Source organism: Cricetulus griseus, chromosome 5 (assembly GCF_003668045.3).
Source record: "Cricetulus griseus strain 17A/GY chromosome 5, alternate assembly CriGri-PICRH-1.0, whole genome shotgun sequence".
NCBI lineage: Eukaryota > Metazoa > Chordata > Mammalia > Rodentia > Cricetidae > Cricetulus > Cricetulus griseus.
In genome coordinates, this window is record NC_048598.1 from 59,205,673 (window position 1) to 59,230,600 (window position 24,928).

The 24,928-nt window shown below is 40.8% G+C and overlaps 1 protein-coding gene across 1 annotated transcript in view; it reads right to left on the reverse strand.

Moving 5' to 3' along the window:
- Positions 1–24,928, reverse strand: part of Thsd7b (thrombospondin type 1 domain containing 7B) — a 706,540-nt gene that overhangs the window by 438,034 nt on the left and 243,578 nt on the right. The window contains exons 5-6 of the mRNA XM_027417733.2: positions 23,823–23,978; positions 14,571–14,768 (exon numbers count right to left, since the gene is read on the reverse strand). Coding sequence (XP_027273534.2) covers positions 14,571–14,768; positions 23,823–23,978 — 354 coding nt within the window. The remainder of the gene's footprint in view (positions 1–14,570; positions 14,769–23,822; positions 23,979–24,928) is intronic.

Consider the following 24,928-nt stretch of genomic DNA (forward strand, 5'->3'; position numbering starts at 1 on the left):
CTTGTTTGATTCCCAGCACCCGTGTGTTGCCTTATAACTACCCATAACTCAGTCCCAGGGATCCAAAGAGATACACATGTGGTTCACATGCATAATGCAGGCAAAACACTCATACACATTAAATAAAAATAAATAAATCTTTTTCAAAAAAAGGAAAACATTTCTGTTTAAAAAGTTAATCAGGTTCTTGCCATTTTACACTGTGAGCACATCACATTACGTCCTCTAGTCTGACTTATTCCAAAGAAAGGTTTTAGAATAGCTGGACTAATATTGTTTTTCTTCTCTAAGCTTATGATAAATATTCATTGGACATAATTCTGTGTCTGGGCTTCTTGACAAGTTCTTACAGCGTAGGGTCTAACTTGCCACAAACACACACACACACACACACACACACACACACACACACACACACACGCGCGCGCGCGCGCGCGCGCGCAGGAAAAAAAGAGAAAAGAAACAATAACCAAATGTCTTCCTAGTCATTGAAAGAGAAAATTATTATTCTCCTCCTAGACTGTTCTTTCATATGTCCTCAGATATCTTATGAAGAACAAATCTTATTTATTAGTCAAAATGCTGACAAGCCCTCCTAGATAAGGGAATTTTCTCTTTGGCTGATATATAAGATTCTAGTTTACATGATGGTGGATGTCCTTCTGTATATATGTTTGTCTTATTGGTTGATGAATAAAACACTGATTGTTAGTAGCCAGGCAGGAAGTATAGGTGAGATGAGATGAGAATGCTGGAGAGAAGCCATGTAGCTGCCAGAGGAGTAACATGCTGGATTACAGGTAAGCCACAGCCTCATGGGAATACATAGTTTAATAGAAATGGGTTAATAGTTAAGAAAGAGCTAGCCAGTAAGAAGCCTGAGCCATTGGCCAACAGCTTAATAATTAACATGTCTCTGTGTGCTTATTTGGGGCTAATCGGCTGTGGGATCAGACGTAAAAGAAACTCCAGCAACACTTACAGCATAGTCTTATTTTAGTTTTTAATTACAATGCATTAGTAATATACTACAAATTTTCTGATCTTAGTTTTATAAATCACTAAACACTATTATTAAGTATTAAATAACATTAGCACTTAACTTGTAACTTGGGAGTTTGGACAAGACTGAAGAATCATGTATCCTCATTTTTCCAAGTGACAGAGGCACTCTGGAAATGTATCTGGGAGGTCAAGGGATATACCAACACCCTCAATTGCAAGGTAGTTGAGAAAATACGGAACTGCACTATATAACATGGCATCAGAGAGCCCACAGAGCTATCCTCCAAAACAATACAGAGTCCCATTGGAGTAAGACTGAGGCTGAGACCCAGCTTCTGTGGAGATGCTACCAAGCTCACACTGAGCTCCACACTCCCATCAGCACTGCCCACACAGAATGTGTGTTCTCAGGTTAAGACCCCACATGCTTCAACCTTTACCAGTTTCTTTGAGGAATAATTCAGGGAAGCCACCCTTTCTTTTAAAGAAATCATTACTACAACATAATTTGGTAAGCTAATGCAATACGAAGGGGAAGGGTTCTTTGGTGCACACACACAACTTGGCTTTCCTTTCAACAGACTTCCTCGGATTTCATAATATGATGGTATGAGCAATTTGATCATGACCTCCCTCTAAGAACACTTCCACTGTGATGGACTGAAAAACTGTCTATTTTTAACAGCTGTTTCCTATCTGTGCTTTGCGTTTGCTCATATCTCCTTTTTCAGCAAATCTGCTGTTCTCTCTACTCCCAACCCAGCATGCTGAAGAAATTCGAAATTGCTTAGCTGTCTGGATGTGATCAAGATTAGAGTTACAGTTGCCAGGGAAAACCAGATAACTAAGTAGTGTATCTGAAACTTGAATTCCCTCTGTGCTGGAAGGAAATGTGTGTGGGCTGCTTGTTTGCAATGGGCCCACTGATCTAGCCCTTGCTTTTAGCCCACACTGAGGAAAAGAGAGGTGTTAAAGCTTAGAGGATGGTTAGAAATAAGTTGCATGACCTCACTGCACTGACTTGGCATAAGTGTCCTTAGTACTGCATTGAGAGTGACTCTCAGGCCACATCTGACTTAACAAAACAAAACCCCAAACCACTTTAATTAATGAGAGCCATTGCATCTGTCTGCAGGACATCAGTGCACTCTGTGTCACTGATAAAGTAAAATCAGTACATGATTAGACTTTCTGGACTGGAACTCAAAGAGTTGTGCTGTTAGATCGTAGTAGTCATGTGATTTTAGGGTATTGATATTTCTGAGCTGCAAAACTGGAATATGAATAGTAATTCCACACTGGACTATCTTGTGACTGAATTTAAATAACTGTCCTAAGTTCAGTAAACATTTGTTGAGTTTCTTAATATACCAGACACTTTGGCACCACCCCAAGAAGAAAGCAGTGAAAGAGTCAAGGTTTCTACCCTTGAGATGATTCTAAGAGTCAAATAGGAGAATCAGGGAAGTGAGAGGCGATTTCAATATAATGTAGTAGCAGTGTCAATAACTAAATCATAAGGTGTTATGAGAACATTGAAGACAGGCCTATCAATTAAGACCTTGTCTGATCAGATGATGCAAACTCTGATTGACATTGGTTTTAACAAGGAGAAATAGATTGTCCTGTATAACAGCTGGTGCTTATATGGTTGTTTAGAGATGTCAACAATGTCTTCTAGGACCCAGAGTTGCTTTCAGTCTCTGCCCCGCTGATCACACCTTCATTATGAAGCTACATCTCCATGGTTATAAGTTGGATTACAGCCACAGCTGAAGCAACTGGCCTCCTTGGTCAAAGCCTCCTCCTCATGTCTTGCAAACTCCAGATTAAAGCCTGCAGACTGCTAAGCCAGTTGCCTGTAGATGCAGCTAGATTACCATAATCGGCTGTGACACAGTCTGCAGTGAGTGATGAGTGTGTTATTTACCTGAGATTCTAAGCCAGTGAGAACGCATCAAGGTGGAAATGAAGGAGGAAAAGTGTGTCAGGCAAGGAAAAATCATGACCATGGCATGCAGGCAGTCTGCTGCAGATATAATACAGCAGAGGGTACAGTCAGAAAGGCCTGAGTTCCTAGATGCTTGCTCTGAGCTAAATATATGGAGTAAGAAAATTAATGTTATGGTAAATAAAATCCCTAAGTTCATGTTCAACCACGTATAGCTTTAATTCTCGTTTTTACTTTGAGATAAATATCTCTGACATCTTTCCATAGATGATTATTTTCTCCAGTTCTATTAGATACCCTAGTGAGTATGGACTAAATGGCAGAACGCAAAGGATTGTACACTATGGATTCTTAATTTTGATCCACCAATCAATTAAAGTACCTGCATATTTCCCAGTTATTTTATATCAACTCTGGTTTAAAAACTATTGAATTGAAAATTCCAGAAGTAAACAGTAAGTTTTCCATTGCATGTCACTGTGAGTAGTGTAAGGAAATTTCTTCCCACTCCACTCCAACATGCCTGGGTTCTGAGCCTTCTTTTTGTCTAACATATCCATGGTACACATGCTACCATCTTCTTAGTCATCTATAACCCTCTCAATGATCAGTTGTCAGAGAGTGGAAGTGCTGTGTTTATGCAACTTTCATTTAGTATCCTGTGGCTCCCTCACCATTCCTACAGAGGTTGCTAATCTCTTACTGTGTTTAAGTTAGTAGTCGAACTTTAGCACAGGCGTATGCTTTAGGAAGATATCACAGCACCTGCATATTAAGAGCCTGGCAGTACCCATTGGGTGTCTCAATGTGTCCTCATAAGGGAGATTAGTATATATTCTCTTTTATCTTATTAACCAAAAGATCTTATTTAGAAGAACAATTAAAAATTATCTAATTGATTTTCAGTGGGGTTGATGGACTTTCCCAAGAGATTAATTTCTTTGTATGCCCATTACTGAGGCTGAATCCATCATATTGGATATGCATCTTAATTAATATTCTTTACTATTCTTTCTATATAGAAGGGATACTGGAGACTCTTTCAAGAGCTACAATGATGACTGGTGTGAAATATCACGTTAAGTAGATTTCTAAGTGAGAAAAAAAAGTAACCCTGTGGATAACACAACAAGGAAGCTCTGTTGCTAATACTCTAATGGAATAAGAAACTGAGGGCATATCCAGAGGGAAGTTGAAAGTAACGGAAAGGGGAGGCATCTCTCAAGATTTTACCATAGGACTACATTTTGAGGTATTAGTACAATCTATGGTTCACTTTGCTTCTTGGAGCATATAGAATGGATATAGGCAGTCAACCACCCACTAAGAATTTTGGTAGAGACAGAAAAAGAAGACAGTCCTGTGAGATGCAGCCACACACATAAAGCAATTTATTCTGTCTACACTATTTCTAAACAGTGAAAGCTGGAAAATACAGTGTATACTTAGTCTGATTACGGAATGTGGGGAGCATGGTGATGGCACACAATAATTTATTTAGGGGCATCAATAATAGAGGAACAGGATGGATGCTTTCCCACAATGTCTAGGATGTAACAGGGTGGAAGGAGGAAGTAATTCAGAACACAATGCCTGTTTATCGGGAGACAGCACACAGTGACTGTATTTAAACCTGCATTGCAGCTCTTCTCTCTTTAGCATTTAAATTGATTCACCAGTTTATAACTATTCCCCACCTTCCTGTCCAACTCAGACGGGGAAACTGTGATTAGAATGAGCCGCTATTTTCTCTTTCGGATTCCTTCATTGACAAACAGTATTAGTGTTTCATCTTTAATTTTGCCGCAAAACATCTAAATGGAAAGGAATGAGGAACTTGGCTATAGGAACTCTCAAATTTAATCTCCTTTGCAGTCTGATTCCTGCAGTCTGAATACACAGTCTGATCTTATTGGTACTTTCAACTGCAATGCCAGGTTCATTTCAAAATTTAATACAAAGTATTTATCATCACCACACTTCTCTCAGTAAGGACTCTGCTACCAAATGGCTACCGGTTGGTGGTCAGAGAAAGATATCTTGCTGAAAATGAGAACTGTCCTCTATACCGAAATAACTCATCTCACATATTATGTGTCTTCTGTTTTTTCAGGGGACACCATGGCTCTCTCCCATTTGATCTTTTAGTAATCCATCCAGGTAACAATAAAGAAGTACAGGAGTATTTACCCACTGCCAGGTTCAGAAAGAGAGTAACATATTTCATGGATTTCACAAATAACTTCCCCAGCAGGTAGCAAGAGACAACAGATTACAATCAATCAATACTGCCGTTGATTCTCTGCATAAGCCATGCCTTGCACAGTTCTGACCCACTGCTATTAAACTCTGACATGACCAGGCAGCTCACCAGCCCCATCTGGCTCAGACCTGTGTTTCTCAGTTGGTGGTCCCTGGATCAGCACTGTCTTCGTTACTGAAGAATTTATTAGAAACTGAAATTCCTTGGCTTCATGGAGTCATATATTCTATAGTAGCAGCCAAAATTTGTGTCTGCACAAGCCTTCAAGGTGATTTGATTTACACTAACTTATTAACTATTGATCTAGAAGAAAAGAGATAGAGTGACATGATGCTTTAACATCTCGGAACTGATTACCCCATACAGTGAGTGGCTGTTGAATATAGCCATTTATGAAAGCCTGGTCAGATTTGTTTCAAGTTGATGAGTGGGATGATAGAGTGAAGACTATACCCACCATGTTTAGTGAGGTCAACCATCCATTCCATTATCCATCTGTGACTATAGACCCTTTACACAGAAAACACAGATAACTCTCTTTTTTTGTAAATTTAGAGTTTCTGGACTCTCTCCCTTATTTTGCTTCAGGCTGTCTTCTGGAGGTTAAGAAGAGGCAACCCTTTACCTCCACCAACTAAACCCTGAAGACTTCCCACCCACTCTGACCAGTGGGGATAGATACCACATCTAAACACCTCAGGAGTACCATCTGTACTTCCTATGACTATTCACCATTATATTGCCATATGCTCTATTTGCAGTATGAGTAGGTGTATCTATACATCCCCCCTCCACATACACATGCATGACTAGATATATAGAAACACCATGTGTCTTCAATTAAACATCAAGCTCTTTGAGGACAATGGCATTACTCTATTCATCATTGAGGCCACCAGGGCTCACTCTATATGACCTTGGTCTCCTGGATGTTTCTAACTTCCTCATCCTGTGGGGCCTTACCACTCTTATTCTACTTACCACCAAAAGACTAGTCAATCACAACCCTTTGGTGGACAAACTATTCACTAAGGATATATGTTCCCCTCTCTTCTTCTTCTAACAATCTGTATTTGTAAATTAAGTTTTATTTTTAAAAAGGGACCAAGACAGGTGTGGTGGTGCACACCTTTGATCCCAGCACCCTGGAGGCAGAGGCAGGGATTTCTGTAAATTCTAGGACAACCTGGTTTACAGATCGAGTTCCAGGACAGCTAGGCCTGTTACTAAGAGAAATCCTCTTTCTTCAGCATGGATCCACTAAATCTTTCCAAGATGGTTATCTTTAAGATACACTGTGTAGAACTCAAGCAAAGATTCTTGGGCAATGAGTAAGAGTGAGGAACTGAAACTGGAAAGGGAAGAAAGCTAAAGTACATGTAAGTAAATGGTTTTCACAAGATCTCATCTTGTTGGCAGTAATATCCAGACCTCAAGCTCATTCCAATTATTTCCTAAAGGTTCCTTTCTAGGAATGTGAATGTCCTGGAAAGGCTCCCGGGGCCAGAGAAAAATCCTTAGGTAACGAGATGCATGTGAGTGTTTCATTTTTGCATGTTCAAGAATGGTCAGCTGGGCATTGGTGGCTCACGCCTTTAATCCCAGCACTTGGGAGGTAGAGGCAGGCAGATCTCTGTGAGTTCGAGGCCAGCCTGGTCTCCAGAGCAAGTACCAGGTTAGGCTCCAAAGCTACACAGAAAAAAAAAAAAAGAAAGAAAGAAAAAGAAAAAGAAAAAGAAAAAAGAATGGTCAGTGGTTAGTGAGGGTAGAGGTTCTACTTGGGGTGGAAACTACAGTTTATGCTAGGATCCATTAATTCTTATTAATCCAAAAATCTCATTTGTCTGGACTCTCGTTGTTCATGTAAAATACACACACAGCTGTTTGCATCTACCCTCTCTTTGATCTCCTGAAATGGTGCAATATAATTTAAGAATTACCTCCTCATGTGAAGGTAGGTGCTTTGCTTTCCTGTTTAGAAGAGGAACAAGAGTCTTCCTTTAAAAAAAAATCCAATTATCATCATCTTTTCTAAAACACACATCCTAATAAACGGCAGAGTTATTTCAAACCAAGCTACCATCGCTCCAATGTTTTAGAAAATTCATATTTGAAATTTGTTTCAGATCTTTTACAACTCAGCAGTGGTTCTAATTTGAATACTTCTCTTTAATATGTGTCTTCACCACAGGGATCTACTTATGCAGCAAAGAAATGTCTGACGAATTAGTACCCTCTCTTCCTAATGTCCAATAAAATATATCATGTGCTGAAATGAAATTTAGGAAGTCTTCTAAGAGACATGAAAGGTAAACAGAGGGGGAGCTAAAGCTGCACCCAAGAATCGCAAGACACAGCATAATCAAAGGGCTTGCAAGTGAAAGACTTTGCAAACAAGGGTCCTACTTAAACTCTGAAGCACAAATAGTAACACTGTCTCTGGAGTTTGACATCAGTCTCACAGGCAAGCCAAGGAACATTCCTTGAGCTAGCAATAAAACAAACAAAGACTCCAAGTCTAAGCATAGATTTAAGGATATTAAATCATCTTAATCCAACTCAAATAAATAATATACTGGCAGGTTTCACTAAACAAAGGCACCCCTGTGAAGATCCCGGCATCCTTGGTGTCAGTACTTAAAGTGTATGGACTTGAGGTGAGATTAAGAATAGCTTCTTGGATTATTGGTGAAAGGCAAGAAAGACTACAAGAATGCCCTTGGGGAGGGGAAGAGTGGCTAGAGAGATGGCCCAGTGATTAAGAGTGTGTGCTTAGGCAGCTCATAACTACTCCTAACTAGCGCTCAGAGGTTCCACCGCCATCTTCTGGGCACTGAGAGCACTGCACTCATGAACAACCCCTCCTCCCTCACTCATCACTTAAAATTTGTTGATAGGCCGATTCAAGGCTTTCTCAGAGTGCCAGAAGAAAAAACAAAGAAACCTAGTTATGTGTCCTTGCCGGAGGTGGGAGCACTCTTGACAAGTTCCACCTGAGGGGCTGAGGCCAAGGCCTGGAAGGAGTTGTTTTGGTTCCTGGGAACTTGGCTTTTTGCCCTGAAGAGACTGGAGTTATGAGTCCCAAGGCCGCTGTCTTTGACACTTTTGAGACAGTCTATTTCCTCAGTGAGACACTGCTTGATTAGCTGTCTTCGGATTTCTGTCCTATTTCTTCTGATTCATATATATATATATATATATATATATATATAATATGATTCTGTATTTTTTAAATAAACTTGCTTGTATGAGCCATAAGTGTATGTGAGACCTCCTGATCCCAAACTTTCTTATCTTCTCACATCCTGGTCATCTCTTACTCAGGAACCTGTCAATGGAGAACAAACTGCTGGTCTAGGTCACAGAGTAAAAGGAAATGTTATAAAATAAAGAAAAAAGAAAAAAATCTTTGGGATGGAATGCAGAGCCACCTTGGGGTAGGAAATTGTTCCTCGTGCTTAATGTTGGGAAGGTTTAGGGCAGAGATAAAAATAAGAGGCATTGTACCTAAGGGTTCTTGTGTGGCAACCCAGAAGAACTCTAACTCCATGCACCTATCGGTATGTGAGCTTTTGCCCCTCCTGGTATAGTGCACCTTAGCAGACTAATGGTTCACTTCCTAAAGATAGAGAATGTGTGTCCCATTATCTGTTATTAAACATGCTTGTTGATATATGGAAAAAGGTATTTCTTCTTTTAAGAAAGAATGTAGTGGCATCTTGTTCCACCAGTGGACTTGGGGTTGTGGAAGTCCACTGGAGGAGCAAGATGCCAAAAAGGCATGTTTGATAAAGCATGGACAGGGAAGGTGTTGGCTTCCCTGAATCTGATGGGCAGATCCACATTTAGCTCACCTGCAGAACAATGGACCACTTTGCATCTTTGAGACATGGAAGAAGATCCAAGTGGTCAGTTGGATCCACTAGAAATGTTTCCCTGCCAGTGTGGAGGTTTTTGCAGCCTGTTCTGAAGATGTGACATACTGATAAATCTTCAGTAGTCACCAGTGAAATGTGACAGTGAACTTACTGTTAAGTTTGAAAACCAGAGCTTAAGCCACAATGAGTAAAAGTAATGCTCCCCGAGGCTTAAGGGCTAGGGTGACATTTTCACAATATTCAAAATGTAGAAATGTTCTTACCAATGAATGGAGAACAAGATGCCTGCACTCTACTGTCACTTCGTGGACCCACAGTAACGATAAGATGCTACGTAGAAAAAAAGTCAAAAGCATTCCACCACTCGAAGCCCTGGAAATCAGATTCCACTGTTGGGGAAATCCACAGATAACTAACTGACTGCCATCCTAGGTGGTCCACAGATCAGTTTCTTGTGTGTGGAAGCCAAACTCTACACTGGGTTTCTACTTCTATTGTTTTCTGACCATTTTCCCAAGAACTTGGAGTTTGCTGTTCTTGAGGAACTAGCTGGATGAATCCCTGACAGGCAGATAGAAAAGGGGACAAGGAGAGATTATGAAGATGGGAAATTCCTGGCTTCTTCAGCATCCTGAACTGAAAGGCCTGTTGGGCTTCTTTTAATTTTTTTCCTGTCACTGAGGGCCCACTTCTGCATGACTCTATTCTGTTGTTAAAATATATTCACAGTTACCTCAAGCTGTTTGCCTATCAACTCACCACCCGCAATACACACAATACACACACTTTTTTGTTGTTTGTTTCAACTGACTAACTCAAAGTTAGGGAAGAGGTCTTATACCACTAAAAACACTTAACTCACTAGTCCCTCCAAGAGAAAGGGGGATTTTAGTTTCCTTTCCCTTTTGGCTCTTTGGAGAGTGTTTCTTTCTAGGCATCTAGGCATTGTGTCTGTCATCTTTACCCCATCCCAACACATGCATGTGCGTGTGTGTGTGTGTGTGTGTGTGTGTGTGTGTGTGTGTGTGTGTGTGTGTGTGTGTGTGTTGGGGGTGTTCTGTCTGTATGTACTCTCCTGCTTTTTCACTTACAACAAAGTTTTTTTTAACCCGTTGCTGTCTGTTGTGTTTGATATTTTTTTCCTGTCTTTTGATCATTTAACTGTCAGAGAAAATGAACTGGATCAAGATCTCTAGACTATACCAATTTGGCTGGAATAGCTGCCAGCAAACCCCAGGGGACCTTTAAATTTCCACCTCCCCAGTGCTGGGATTTCAGGCACAAATTGCCACACAAGGCTTATTTAATGTAGGTACTGGTGGATCAAGTTCAGACCCTCATGCTTCTGTGGCCTGCACTTCACCCAAACATGTCCCAGCAGATTACAATTCTTAAGTTGACCAACCAGGTTTAAGGATATCAAATTTTGTTTCATATAGTTACTTCCCAGCTTCAGTACGACAGACTGTGTAAGTGTGCAGATTCCCAGGTCAGGATATGAACATAGCTTTTGAGAATGGAAGTGCATTCATGCATTCATTTTTTTTTTCTTTTTTGTGGTAAGAGGAACACCTGGGACACCAACAATAGTCTGAGAGAGAGCTGGGCTAGTGGCTCCCACTGATCTGTAATATTAACACTGGAAGTTGTGGCAGGAGATCACAAATTTGAGGGCAGTCTAGGCTATTAAAGAAGACCTTGGTTCAAAAAATTAAAATTAAGTACAATAAAAATAGAAACAAAGGTAATCCTAAAGAATTCTCTATCTATCCATCTATCTATCTATCTGTGTGCATGTGTGCACGTGCATGTATGTGGTGTAGTATATAGTTTTCTTGGGTACAGGGAAGGTAGCTACAGGATTAAAGTCCTTGCTTTGTAGTGTGAAGACTGTAGTTTAGATCCCCAGAACCCAAGAAAATGCCTGAAAATCATAATAGCCAGCCTATACTACCAGGGTTTAGAAGGTGGAGAGAGGGCATACCTGTCTAGCTGGCTGACACACTGGCTGAATTAGTAAGTTCTGACTTCTTCGCCTGGGAGACTCAGTCTTAGTGAATAAGTTGGAAACCAATTGAGGGAAACTTGCTACATCAATCCTTGGTTGGCACATGCATACACACACAAACATGTGAACATATATGCAAACACACATGTATACCATACAAATATACATGAGGGGGAAAATCAGTCAGCTTCTAAGTCTGAATGGAACATGGATATTTCATGAGATTGTGGAATTCATTTCTGGATATTTCTATCTAGAATCCTGACATGAACTTATAGACAAACAGAAGGAAGACAAAGCAAGCTGCCCTTGGAAATTCTAGTAGGTTTCAAGTTTGATTGGATCTAATATGAGTTTTGGAATTTCTCAGATCAAGGCTAAGACAATTTCTTCTGGCTGCTTCCATGTAGCTTGAAATAAATTCTGAAACAAAAAGGCTTCAAAGTAATTAAGAAACTCAGTGTGATGAAAAGCCAACTATCCACTATCACAAGCAAGGAAACTGTATATCTCAAGCGTTCCTTTCTCAACAATTTTACTGAGTGGCAGCAGCTTTGTCTATGCTGTGGTTATGTGAGGACCTTGATAGCATGTGGGAAGTATGATAGGAAGTTTCTCTGCCAAACCTTCACATCAAGTCACAGGAGAATACAGCCTCTGAGTCACAGAAGGTCCAACCAGACGGCATTTGCAATTTCTCACCAGGCATGAGATTGTTTCGATAACCAGGAGGTCTGCATGTTCACATCACCATGATGGTGGTTGCTGCCTCATAAAAAGTGAAGTTCATCCAGGTATTTAAAAACCCACAAACTTCACAGAGCTAATGTGAGCATTAATGAATTCCAACTCTCCCAATAGAAGCAGATCTTGTCAGTCAAAAGCTAAATTTAAATCTGTTCACAGGAATAAGTCACAAAGCTTTGAAACTGCTGTGTCATGGTAAAGGGAAAACACTATGGAAGAAACCTCTAATGCTGTGGACAAAGGTTGTCATGGCAACTCTCTAGTACCTGCAGTAAGAGGACCATAGTACTGTGACCAGTTGCTAAAGGACCCAACCCAATGGGTTTTCCATTTTCTCAGATGAAGGATAGAAGATATAGATAATACTTGTGCTAATCTCCAGTACTGTCTGCACTATATATAATACTGTTGTGCGCCCCATTTCTGCAGACCAAACATACTAGCAAATATGCATTATATGCTTGCTTTTAAAAGAGAGGTGACAGGAATATCACTAATCACATTCATATTCATATACCTTTTTTTAACTCTCAGAACCTTAACAATCGAAGGTAGTTTTTACTGATTCATATGGACACCTAAAGGAAAATATTCCTCCATACATTAAATAATTTGACCATCCAGCAGGTAGTGAGTGGGGTTGGAATTCCAAGCAGGGTGGAGGGAAGACACATAAATGAACCTTCCCTACTGTACTTCAGACACCACACTCAATACAGAATGCTTCCTGGATGAACCTGTAGGATTTTTCTCTATACCAACCAATTCCTCCACACCAACTGGGTGTCCTACTATTCAAGTCCACTTTGATTAAGTATTTTCATGGACATGGCATCAAGTCAAATCTCTCACACTTGGATAGTAATATCCTGAGATTGTCACATATGCTGCAAGTCAGCCTCACCACAAACCTTTCTTAGAGAATTTTCCCAGGTAGCTTAAAGAACCTAAGGAAACCTTTTACTTATATTTACAGCTTTACTATAGGAATATTATAAAATATAGAGATAAACAGCTACATGAAAGAGATGAAATTAGGAAAGACCAGGCACTTTCAGAGTGGTATGTATGTAGATAGAGGAGATGCATAGGGTAAGAAGCCATTCAGTTGAGTACAGAGCATCCAGGCCCTCTCTGGTCACACCTGACTCTGCCCACATCTCCACACAGCCATGTGGAAGGAAGTTCTGATCTATGAACTCCATAGTCCATGGATCTTTGTAGAGCTTTTACCCATGGGGATAATTAATAAGGAGCCTACCCCCATCCCATCTCTACTTCCTTGTGGCTGATGATTAGGAATAAAAGTGCCTAACTTCTAGTTTGGTCTTTCTGGGGACCAGTTACACAGAGAGACCACCCCAGAGTCATCTTGTTAGAATAAAAGTCATTTCTATCACCCATGGAAACGTATGAGCTTCATGTTATAAGTCAGAAATTACACGGAGTCCAGAATGAGTGTTCCAAGAATCAGGGAAGAAGAACAAATTATACTTTGCTTATTATAAATTGTAATACTAGAAAAACACCATGGAAGCAATATTATTTGCCTGCTCTAATAAAGCACACCTTGCCCCCACATAAACGTTATGTGGTTGTATTAGGAGCAGTGACTGTTAGTTCCAACTATTTATTGCAGCTATTGCAATCTGCTGTTGCCTCTATTTAATTAAACAACCATCTGCTTTCTGCAGGGAAACAATAAATCATTTAATACAAAAATGTACATTTGCCTACTCATGTTTGTTATTTTAGAGAAAGAAAAAGAACATGAGAAAGTGAAGGAGAAGGGCAGCAGAGAGAAGAAGGAGGAAGAAATAAAGGAAGCAACAATCTGCCAGATGTCAGCCCTGTGAAGATGTTAATATCCATTCTGAATCTGCTTTGTAATTTCCTCCCATTCTGTGGATTACTTTGCTCCATAAGTCAAAACATTTCATCCCACACACGAAGAGCATTGTGAACAGGGCCTCGCATTACAGAGCTGATTAGGAGACACGCTCCACGTCCCTCAGAGAGATGGAGTTCTTTTTAATCTCCAGGATAAAGATTTTTAAATGTCACTTTTCTCACTGCCATATGACTTACATATTTTTAAACCACACTTCATTTCCAACAAGCACTGTACCAAAAGCTTGGTGATCAAGGACAGACATCATTGTTAATAATTGTGTAAATCCTGACAGCTTATATTTTAAAATGGCTTGTTGAAAATGTTAGCATTATATCCAGAGCTGATTCTGGTCTAATGTTATATAAATGAAAAGAGTTTACTTAATCTTTTTTTTCCTTTTCTTTTTAACCCCGGCATCTTTAACAGGTAGCATTTTGTTAACATTTAATAAAGGCATGTCATAATCTGATCTTAACAAAAGAAAATAAAACTTGTCCTGCATTCATAAATGGGGGGACACTTTTGTTTGATATTTGTCTTGATAAATTAAAACAAAACAAAACAACAACAACAAAACCTCCAAAGAATTCTATGGGTTCAGAGTGGTGTGTTAAAGCATAATCCAACAGTGCATTTAGTGATAGTCTGTGGTTCTCACATGAAGTGATCACAGCTCACTCTACAGCAATTTGTCACCCAATTCACCATAATTGGCCCAGTATAGAAATGGTAGAACTTCTTGCCCTCCAGAAAATGACCTTTGAAGAGTAGTACTGTCCCTTGTTGGGTACAAGTTAACCCCACAGTGTGTCACCAGCTCTCACCTCTTTCATTTTGACAGACAGCCTTCAAGATTCGATGTCCAAGGCCACATTTCCCATGATCAGGGATACAGATGCCTTCTGAAGCAAGCCATCTATAACACATTGGGTCCTCGCAAGGCACAGATTCTACCAGATGAGGGCAGTGTCCCGTGGGCCCTGTTGATTCCATGAGAACATGGCGCTGTCTCATTCTAAAGCCTGGAAGGAGAAAGAAAACAGTATTTTCAGTATTTCACCCTGATCCAGCAAAGGCAAAAGAGCAGCTCCTGGGCAGCAGGTGAAACTTCCATGAGAACACTTGCAGCTCTGATGCACGTGTTATCTTGTTATGTTTTACTTATAGGATGGAGAGATATGAAATGGAAAGAGTAAGAGAAAATGTGGGAAAGAATAAGAGTGTAAAAGTATCTTCCAAGGCCAGATGGAATCAGATGAAATAATGAACATGGTTCATCCAATGGTGTCCATTATCCAAGAACTTCAGTGATGACCCACAGCAGTACCTGCTCACAGATACATCCAGATTTCAATTTTGCTATTGCTTTGAACATCCTTGTTGCTTTACCTTAAATGGCACGTTTACACCTTTGCCTGTGCCTAGTGCCTGACTATTCACAGCTTCTGTTTTGAGAGTTCCCTGTACAGTTTCTCTGAGATTTCCATATCAGCATTTCTACATAGACAGTGTCTCTAGGACCTCATTCTCTGCCCTAACTGGCCATGGATTTTCAAATTCCCACAGTCAGACCCCATGGTAAGTATGTAGGCAGGACTTAAAATGCTGCCAAATCACAAACTCTGCTTCAACAGGAGAAAGGTAGGTACATACAGAGGAAAGATCAATTGTAACACCACAAAATGTGATGAAGACCATAAGAAAATGGAGGGGATGGACTTGCTCTAAAAGACTTTTTATTATTCAGCTTTCTTGGGCTGCTGTCATGAGAAAACATGGGCATTCTCATATCTTTCTCTTGTGTCTACATGCCAGAAATAGAAGCTATACTTTGTTTCTACACAACATGCTTGTTTTAATTAATTTAAGGTAACAACAACAACAAGGCTTTAAGAAAAGAATGAGTGAGTGGATGAGAACCAGCTGAGATCTATTAATGGCATGACTTACAATCCTTGGTCCTCTTGATATTATCACTTTGATGGGCATAGATCTCTCCCACTGTTATATTCAAATTCTGTCAACCCATCATGATCTTTCAGTTTCTTTTTCAAAACTGGTTCTCATCTATCTTCAGCCTAGGCTCAGACTCATTTGGGAGGTGAGGACGATGTTGAACTTCTCACCCTCCTATCTCTATTTTCCAAATGCTGGGCCTCCATGCATGGTTTATATATTAATGGAGATCGATCCCAGGGCTTCCTCAGTGCTAGGTGAGTGCTCTAAAAACTGAGCTACATCTCTCTAGTCAAAAGTTCTTTGATTTAATCTCCTCTACTGCCCAAGACTCATATGTTTGAACTCTTAGTTCTGAAATGGTAGTGTTGTGTGGGAGGTAGTAAAACCTCTAGGAAGTGAAACTTTGCAGGGGGAAGTGGGTCAGCTGCAGGAGGGCCTTGACATTTGATAGCTTGGGCTCTCTCCCTGCTTGTTGCTTCATGACTGCAGACACAGAGTGACTGGTCACCTTGGGCTTCTGTCATCATTCCTTCCCCATCATTATAGATTTTATCTTGTGAGCTGTAACATCAAACCTTTCTTCTCCCTGATTTTTGTGAGGTATTTAATCATGGAAGGACAGAAAACAACTAATACATTATTTAGATATCATTTAGCCAATAGTGACTATTACAATGATAATAAATTGCTAAGTTCACAGTCAATTAAAATAATAACAACAATGGAGATTACTGCTCTGTTACAGTTCTAACTCCACATCATGAAATACTCAAAATACAACCCACGGAAAGCTCAGCTTTGGGAACCCAAGGAGAGCCACAGGGGCATACAGGGCACTTGACTACACCAGGCATAAATTAAGGACTTCTGAGATGTTGTCACCACATGACTTGCATGACCTCTACTTTTACACATAACACCTGTGTCCTGCTTATTTCCTGACATTTGTTTGTACTTGCTCAGCTCTTATCTTTGAACAAGAAATAGCATGATTTACACTTTGACAACCAGCCTGGAGAACAGCACAGAAACTCAGCACTCTCTATGGAAGGATTTGGGCGTCCTGTTCCTAGAGCTTAAAGCCAGTGAAGGGCTCAAATTTGCTTCCCTCTATAAATCATGTTGTATCCATTTTGCCATAAATCTATAGAGTGCACCTCCTCAGTCAATAAATTCTTTCAGGCTCTTTGTTGTGTGTGTGCTGCCCTTGTCCAGACGCTAAGTAGGATCAAATCACACCACAAGCTCAGCATGAAACACGCACCTTGGCTTCCTGTTCTACTTAGCTTACTCACACACTGGCAACCATGCCTGCAGTAAACAACAGGGTTTTCCCAGGTGTTCAATTCCAAAAGAAATACAACAACCAAGTTCACCATGGCTGGGTCAGCCAATGTTTCACAATTATTGAATTCTGTTAGTCAAATATTATTATTCAGTAAATATTAAAAATCATACAAATATTAATGACCTGTATTAGAGGAAGAACAACAAGCAAATGTCTAACTCTCACTGCCATATAACTCAAAAAGGGGAAAGGGTGTGCACAGCAATTAACTGTGACAGCAAGAGACAGTTAACTTATATTACTGGGGACTTAAATCCCCTAGACTTCTGTAAGGTTCTTGCCCATTTTAGATATGTGTAAACAAAGGCCAGACTGCAATATATTATTTCTCTGCGTGTCACCTGTAGGGTAGGTGGGCAGGAAGTTCATCATAGGTCTGACCTCACAGACTTAGCTCCTGTCTGCAATGTGTTTTGGTCCCAAGGTAAAGCTCAAAGTCATCATGGATCAGTCCTTAAACTGAAGTTAGACTATAGAGCAGGATTTGGGGCTCTGTGTAGGAGACAGTTACAGTCCTCATTTTATGGCCAGAGGTTCACCATGCCCCTTTGATAGAACCACTGTTCCAAGGGTTTGTTATTGTTGTATTATTGTCATGGGCTCTGAGCCCCAAGTGTATGGTTTAGTGTATCATTCTACTACAGGCAAACAGAACAGACTAAATAGTGGGTTAGGGAGAGAAAGGTCAGAAGAGTAGATGGCAAAAGAGTAGTCAACATTTTTTAGGTGAAGGCAGAGAGGAATTTAAGGAGGCTCATGGGTATATTGAAGTCTGAAGACTTTATTTCTAATGTGTCATGAAATAACAGCATCCTTGTGAGCTTCCATAGAGCTGTGGATGATACCACTGCTTCTGTGCTAACTCATGGAGCTAGGCTAGAAGACATATCCAGCAGATTACACACAGATAGCAGAAGTTCACTGCATGCTAAGCATTGCATTTGCTGTTTGTCTCTGGCAATCCTGTATGGTGGGTAAGGATACTGAGCCAAAGAACCTAAGAGAACTGAATGGGGTGTGTGTTTGTGCAGGTGCACACACATGCATGCATGTGTGTACATGCATATACATGTTTGTGCATACATTGGAGTACAACTTTGATTGTGATTTCAGAAATACCTTTTTTTTTTTTTTTTTTTTTTTTTGAAACAGGATATCTCATTGGCCTAGGACTCTCAAAGGTAAAGCTGGCTGTCAAGGAATCAGTGTGTCTCTGGCAGCACAGCAGTGGGATTACAAAGGCACAATACTGTACTTGACTTACTTTACATGGTATCTGGGAATTGAATTCAGGTCACTGTGCTTATCTGATAAGCACTTTACTGAATCATGCACCCCCTAGACTGAGTCTTTGATTCCGGTTCTTTAGATATCAACCATGATTATTTCCCAGCCTGTTATTACACAGAAATAAGCAGCATTGATAGGGTGAAGCAATCACGAAAATTTTCAAGACTTTGCATAAGAAGTAGATAAAGCTTGTTGGAGCCGACTCCCCATGGTGGGAAGCTGTGCTCAGTCTTAATGCATGAGAGAGGGGCCTGGCCCTGCCCCAACCTATAGTGCCAGATTATGTTGACTCCTCATGGGAGCTCTTACCCATGAGGAGGAGTGGACTGGGGGTGGCCTGGGGAGAGGTGAGGGGGCACTGGAAGGAGGCAAGGGGGGGCAGGAGGAGGGGTGGGTGGGAAAGCCGTGGCTGGAATGTAAAATGAAATAAAAAATTAAAGTTGGAGGAAAAGTAGGTACAGCTTACTGCCAGAGACACACAAAAATAGAAAAAGAAAAAATATCTGCCAACATGAATATTATTTGTAATAAAGCCAAATGATTTTTATAGAATTCGTGTGAATGTAACATTAGAGCCAACCCAGCAAGCAACAATGGAAAAGGGAAATATTTCCACTGTAAAATTAGATTTCAGGTATGTCAGTGATTTCTGACCTCAGTTCGCTGTCTATGTTAATTTTTCGGAACGGAAAAGATGTCTTTAGGAATAGACCTAGAGTCTCAATTTTAAAATATCTTTTCCTGTAGGGACTTTAGAGAATCTTCTGTACTGTGTTTGGGGAACTGTATTGGAGGAGGGGAGGAATCCTTGAAGTCATTTATGGAGGCTGGTAGCTATTAGGATGCCACCTATAGAGGTCTCCATGAAACTCCTCTTCAGCAGGTTGCCTTCCTAGAACTTGCCTGCAAGGAACCAGGCTGTCAGGTAAATCTATGTATGGAGAGGAATTTTTAAAACCGCATCATATCTATGTGTGGGGCTTATCCAGGAGCATTTTCTTCAGGCCGGTTCTCTTTTGTATTTCTCTAATTATAACACTGTGGCAGTATCTCCCAGATAAAGCAATAAACGATACAACCTGATCCTATTTAAATTCCTCTGGAAGGTGTCCCAACCTCACTTGACAAGCACCAACCTGCCAAGCTCTGCTCCCCTTGTCTGCCTGTCACTGCTGTGATGGAAGGTGCAGAGCCTGTGAATGTTGACTGATTTTCTAATGCATTCTGAGTAGCTGACAGCCATGAGCCTTAGATGACGCCTGATTGAGGGGTGCCTGATGGAGAACAACAGCCATAGAAAGATAATTTCTCTAACAATTTATTCTATTAGCTAATAAAACATCTTCTACCATCTACTTCCCCCATTCCTTTCTATTTTTTGATGTCAATAAAGAGAACAGAATAAAATAAGAAGAACCCTGGTGATAAGAAGGGTGTGTGTGTGTGTGTGTGTGTGTGTGTGTGTGTGTGTGTGTGTGTGTGTGTGTGTGTTGGGAAAAGGTCTCCGTCTTCCCACATCTGTTTCCTCCTTGTTTGCTCCATTTTCCCTATTTCTTCTACTTTTGTTTCTCTAATATATATACACATGTGTGTAACTGTGTTAGAGACTATCTCTATAAATATGTACCTGTGTATTTAATGTTGTATGAGGCTATAAAGTACCCAGCAATTTTTCTATATTTTGGATTTCTGCCAGTGAGTTGATTGAATTTCTTGTGTAGGGAATTCAGATAGGAATGTGCAGACCTTACTTCTGTCCCAGGGATTTTTCAAAACTTAGTATACGTGCTGTGTGTCCAGTCTCTGAGGAATTCTAAATCATATTTACTTTGTGCCAATCAGGACTCTGGCCCAGTCCTTACCGGATCATGGGACAGAAATAGAGAATGAGAAGAACACAGACTTCATCCTCCCCAGTTGGTAGAAATAACAAGATGATTGCTCCCATCACCATCACACACTTGGTCTGCCTGTAGGCACAGAATCATTTCCCCAGAGGGGGAGCTCTATTCCATATTTTTCCCAAGAGAAATTAGAAGCAGGTGGTCCTGCCAGGTTCCAGCAAGACCTAGAGGACTGATTTCTCTCTGCTTAAGGGAATTATTTTAAAATAGCAAACTGCCAGCCCTGAATCACAATTACAAAAGTGGTTCATTTTCTCTGCCTGTGGTTACTTAGCACTTGGGAAGAGAAGCCATCTTCCAATAGAGCTCTCAAGTCACCTGGTTTGGTCTGAGCTCTATAAAAAACAAAGGTACTAACAGCAACTCCAACCTGTCTCCAAAGGCTCCAGGACTTCACCCTCAGGTTGTAACTCCCACTGCCCCTACCCAGTCTTTTATAACCCAAGATTAAGCCTCTGAAGGAAACCGTTGAATGGGGCAAAGTGCACACTCAGCAGTTACCTGTTTACCTCCATGTCTACCCATGCCTATGACTGTAGGGCCCTTTTTCATCAGCTGATACTACAGTTTCACTAGGCCTGGTGATCTATAGCAGCCCAAAGGTTCATTCTCAGGGGTCATGGTTCACCTGACTACTTCAGGGCACAGCTGGAAGATGACTTCTCTTCTCAGGGCTGGATTTGTACCTTGGTCCAAGTGTCTTTGGGCTTATGAAAAAAATTGACTAATGGATCAGTGTGTTTGGAAAGACATTGTACTGGGCAGAAAGGAACACGGGGTCAGTGTTGGCTGAGCTATTGTGGTTGTCTTTGTGGATGTTTCTGTAAATGTGTTGGTGCTTGTGTGTGAACATTTGCATGGAGAACAGAATAAGGGCCAGTGAGAAGAAAGTTCTACACAAAGGTATGTTGAAAGAGTCCACAAAGGAGAAAGAGTTGTAGATTTCTCCAGTGACTTGTGTCTGAGTTATGTGGAGAAGGAAGACTGGGATAAAATTTAAAATGCTAGCTCTTCACAATGTCTTATGAAAATTTTGACTCAACACAGAAATTGGGGAAAATGCACCAAATTGCCATAAAGAAGCCAATGGACAAGAACAAGAAATGTAATATCTATTGAGTAGTCATCAGCAAAGTGTGGCCCCAGAATCACTTTTGCCATATCAAAGTATCCTGAAGGAGTCCATCATTCCCCTTATTGATCTTCCTCTCCAGCCTGTGAAAGTTGAGAGCAGCCAAACCACTCTGCATTCTGGGAACATAAGCTTAGACCCTAACCACTTAAGCCCCATCAGAGTGTTCAGAAATGAGCATACAACATGAGCAGACATGATGGTCCTCCCTAGAGCTCTTCCTGGAACTACTTACTGAACAAGACCTTCTCTACTACATCATTTATCATCTTAAATAAAATCCCTCCCTGAGCTTTGATCTATGGAGATGGCTTCTCAAACTTAACACACTGTGGAGAATAATGGAACGAGAAGACAGCAACTTGGAGAGTTGAAAAGTAGAAGGATTGAAAGGAGAAGTTGGGAACCCCTGACATTGTTTGTACTGTTGAATGTCATCCTGGAGGCCATTCCATATGAGTTAATAAGTCTCTGTTTTGGTCAGAAACAAACATGAACTGGGGTCATGTCACCTACATCTATTAATGTGTGTTGAGAACTCTACATCTTTGAAAGCAAAGGAGAATGGCGCTTCATGCAGCCAAATTTTATCTGCATGCGAGTCCCTGACCAGAGCAGCTGCAGTTTTGGCAAAGCTTGATGTGGTTGTTTTTCTGGGGAGTAGCCTTAAAATCTGGCAAGAAACAGATGAAATACAGGAGGACTGATTCTAGGTTTCAAGTGCATGCAAGTCACCCTAAGGAGTCTCATGAACAGTTGTAAGAAAATGACGAGTTCTAATTAGATATGGAGTACAAGATGTAACTTTTCTGTGTCCATAAACTGAAGCCACATAGAGGATATTGAGGTTACATGATGCACTATTTTGTTTTAAGTTGTTATGAGCCAATATCTGACAGAAGCAACTTGCCAAAGGGAGGAAGAGTTTACTCTGCTCGCAGTTTCAGAGGAAAACAGTTGCGCATCAGGGAAATTGTGCTGGCTGAAAAGGCTCTGTATCCATGGTAGCTGAACCTGGAGATCTGCCTAGTTCATATCTTGGAAGACCAGGACATAGGAAGTAGAATGGAAAGTGTGGCACATCTAAGTCCTCAAATATGTGTCCCCAGTTACTCATCTGTCCTAGCTATTCCTCTCACCTTCAAGGTTCTACAGAATCCTGAAACAGCACACCCAGCTGTGACAACAGTGTCTGAACACTTGAACTTGTGAGAATATTGTTTCATACAGGGGAATAGCTCAGCCTGCCAGGACCTGTTGAGACACTTATTTCTATAAGTTGATGGGGAAAAAAATCAAAGTTAGCATCCTTCTGTCCCAGATTCAATACCGTCTTTCTTCTTCCCTTATAGTAAGAGTCAGAGCAAAATTAATTCCCATAAGCCTGTGTCATGAACATGGGTATATGTGTGCCTGGAGCAAGCCACAGATGACAATCATGGGAGAGTCTAGTGGATATGTGGCATTGTCTTGCATAGACAGGAGGTACAAGGATCACTGCACACCACAGTTAGGCATGTGTTGTTTCTCTGCATGGAAAGTAAGATTATAGCTGAGCAAACACAACCTACTACCTGGGAAGCCATCAGAGCTTATTTTTCTTCATATTAATAGAGAGAATATTTCTTTTTAGCACAACAGGCAAGGAGAAAGACCCTCATGGAAACTAAAAGGTCAGTGAAAGATGGCAAGATGCCTCTGGATTTTTGGGGGCAGGGATGGACATTTTAAATACAAAAATGGGGGAAGCAGGATTGTAAAGCCTAGCTAAATAAAAAAAAATGAAGATGTTACTATAAGCCTGAGGACAATAAACACTAACCAGTATACACACACACACATTTATATAATAAGTGTCCTTTATTAAAATATAAACCAAATGCTAGAAATCTGAAAATAAAGCAATAACAAAATAGTTGGTTTCTGGTGTGATTACATGAATTGTATCTAAGTACTCCAGTGTAACCATCACTTATATGAAAAAGCAAGCTAGATTTTTTTATTTTTATTTGAGACAGCATCTCATGTAGCCCAAGCTAACCTCAAATTCACTTGTAGCCAAGAATGACCTTGACATTCTAATCCTCCTGTCTTTACTACCCCAATTAAAAGAATATACCAGATAGCCTGGCTTGATGTGGTACAGCAAATTGGATCCAGGGCTTTGTGCATGCCAGACTAGCATCTACCAACTAGGCTGTGTCAGTAGGACCAACATTACTTCCAATTGAGTAACGGTCACTTATTTAGCTATGAGTTTAATAAGAAAGTCAATCAAGGTCAGATTCTGTGCTCTGCAGAAATGTCCTTAGCTGCCTCCCTAATAAGCAAATGCTGCCAAGCCTGAGCCAGTTATCTAAATACAAACAAATGCTGTCTTAAGCTGGCTTAGTCTGCTGCAGAGTAGATGTGTACACTGGAAGTGAATGAAGTACGCACTCACCTTTCTTCCCCTGAGGATCATGGCAGTTGTCATGAACACACGGACCCCAGGATGACCAGGAAGATACTATACAGGCCATCGAGCAAGGCACATTGCAGAGCTGGGAGGCTGAGGGGGCAGGTCCCAAACATAATGTACTTTCCACAGGTCTAGAAACTGAAGGACAAAAACATAAATGCCTATGTCACATTCTTTGGACTTTTCTAAAATCACATTCTTATCAGGCTTATGATTCTAAGGAGTATAGGCAATCAAGACCAACATTTTATAATATGAATGTTTAGTTCTACATCATTAGCCTTTGGGGTGAGTAAAGAAAAAGACAGAGACAGAGGGCATGCACTTGAGATTCTTGCATTGCAAAGCACTCCCAGGGAATTCAAGAGAGCAGTGGAAATATCACGGACACAAATTATCCAGAGGTATGATTTAAAACAGAATTAAATGGCTTGGTGAAGTTTCAAGAAGAGTCTATCTTAACAATATAAATGACTGGGTCACTGTGAAAAACATCAGAATGGAACCCCCTAAGGCGCAGTGTTTAGCATAACCAATCTAGTGCTGGGACTCCCCGGAGGGCTGGAGCTGGCAAAGACAGAAGAAAAATGGTTCTTCGAATAAGAAGAAAAATTGGACCCTGACTGCAGTTCTGGCTTGAGAAAGCAGTTTCCTAACTGGGTTACCCAGAGGTTCAGAGCTCCAAGGGGGAAGAGCTTCCAGGTGTGTAGATCAGGGTCTGAGCTGGGTCCCCTCTGGGTACAGTCACTATCTGTCCTTCAATGGTGGTCACTGCCTTCTGCCTGCAGATTCTCAGCACCACAACACAAGAGACAGAGGAAACCACATGTTCCTGGTCTTTGTGTAGATTTAACAATGGAGACAGGAGTCCCTGAAAATCATATACTAAAGACACGTGTCCAGGTCTACTGAAGCAGTATTTACTATGGATGAATTGTAGAGCTGACCCATGTGTCCATCAACAGAAGAGTGGTGAAAATGGGGTTTCAAGGAAAGGGGATTAGAATGCAGATCCTAAGAAAGGTGAATAGGGAATAGTGGAACATGAAGGGGTTGGTGAGGTGGGAGGGCTGGGCAGGGTAGGGTAG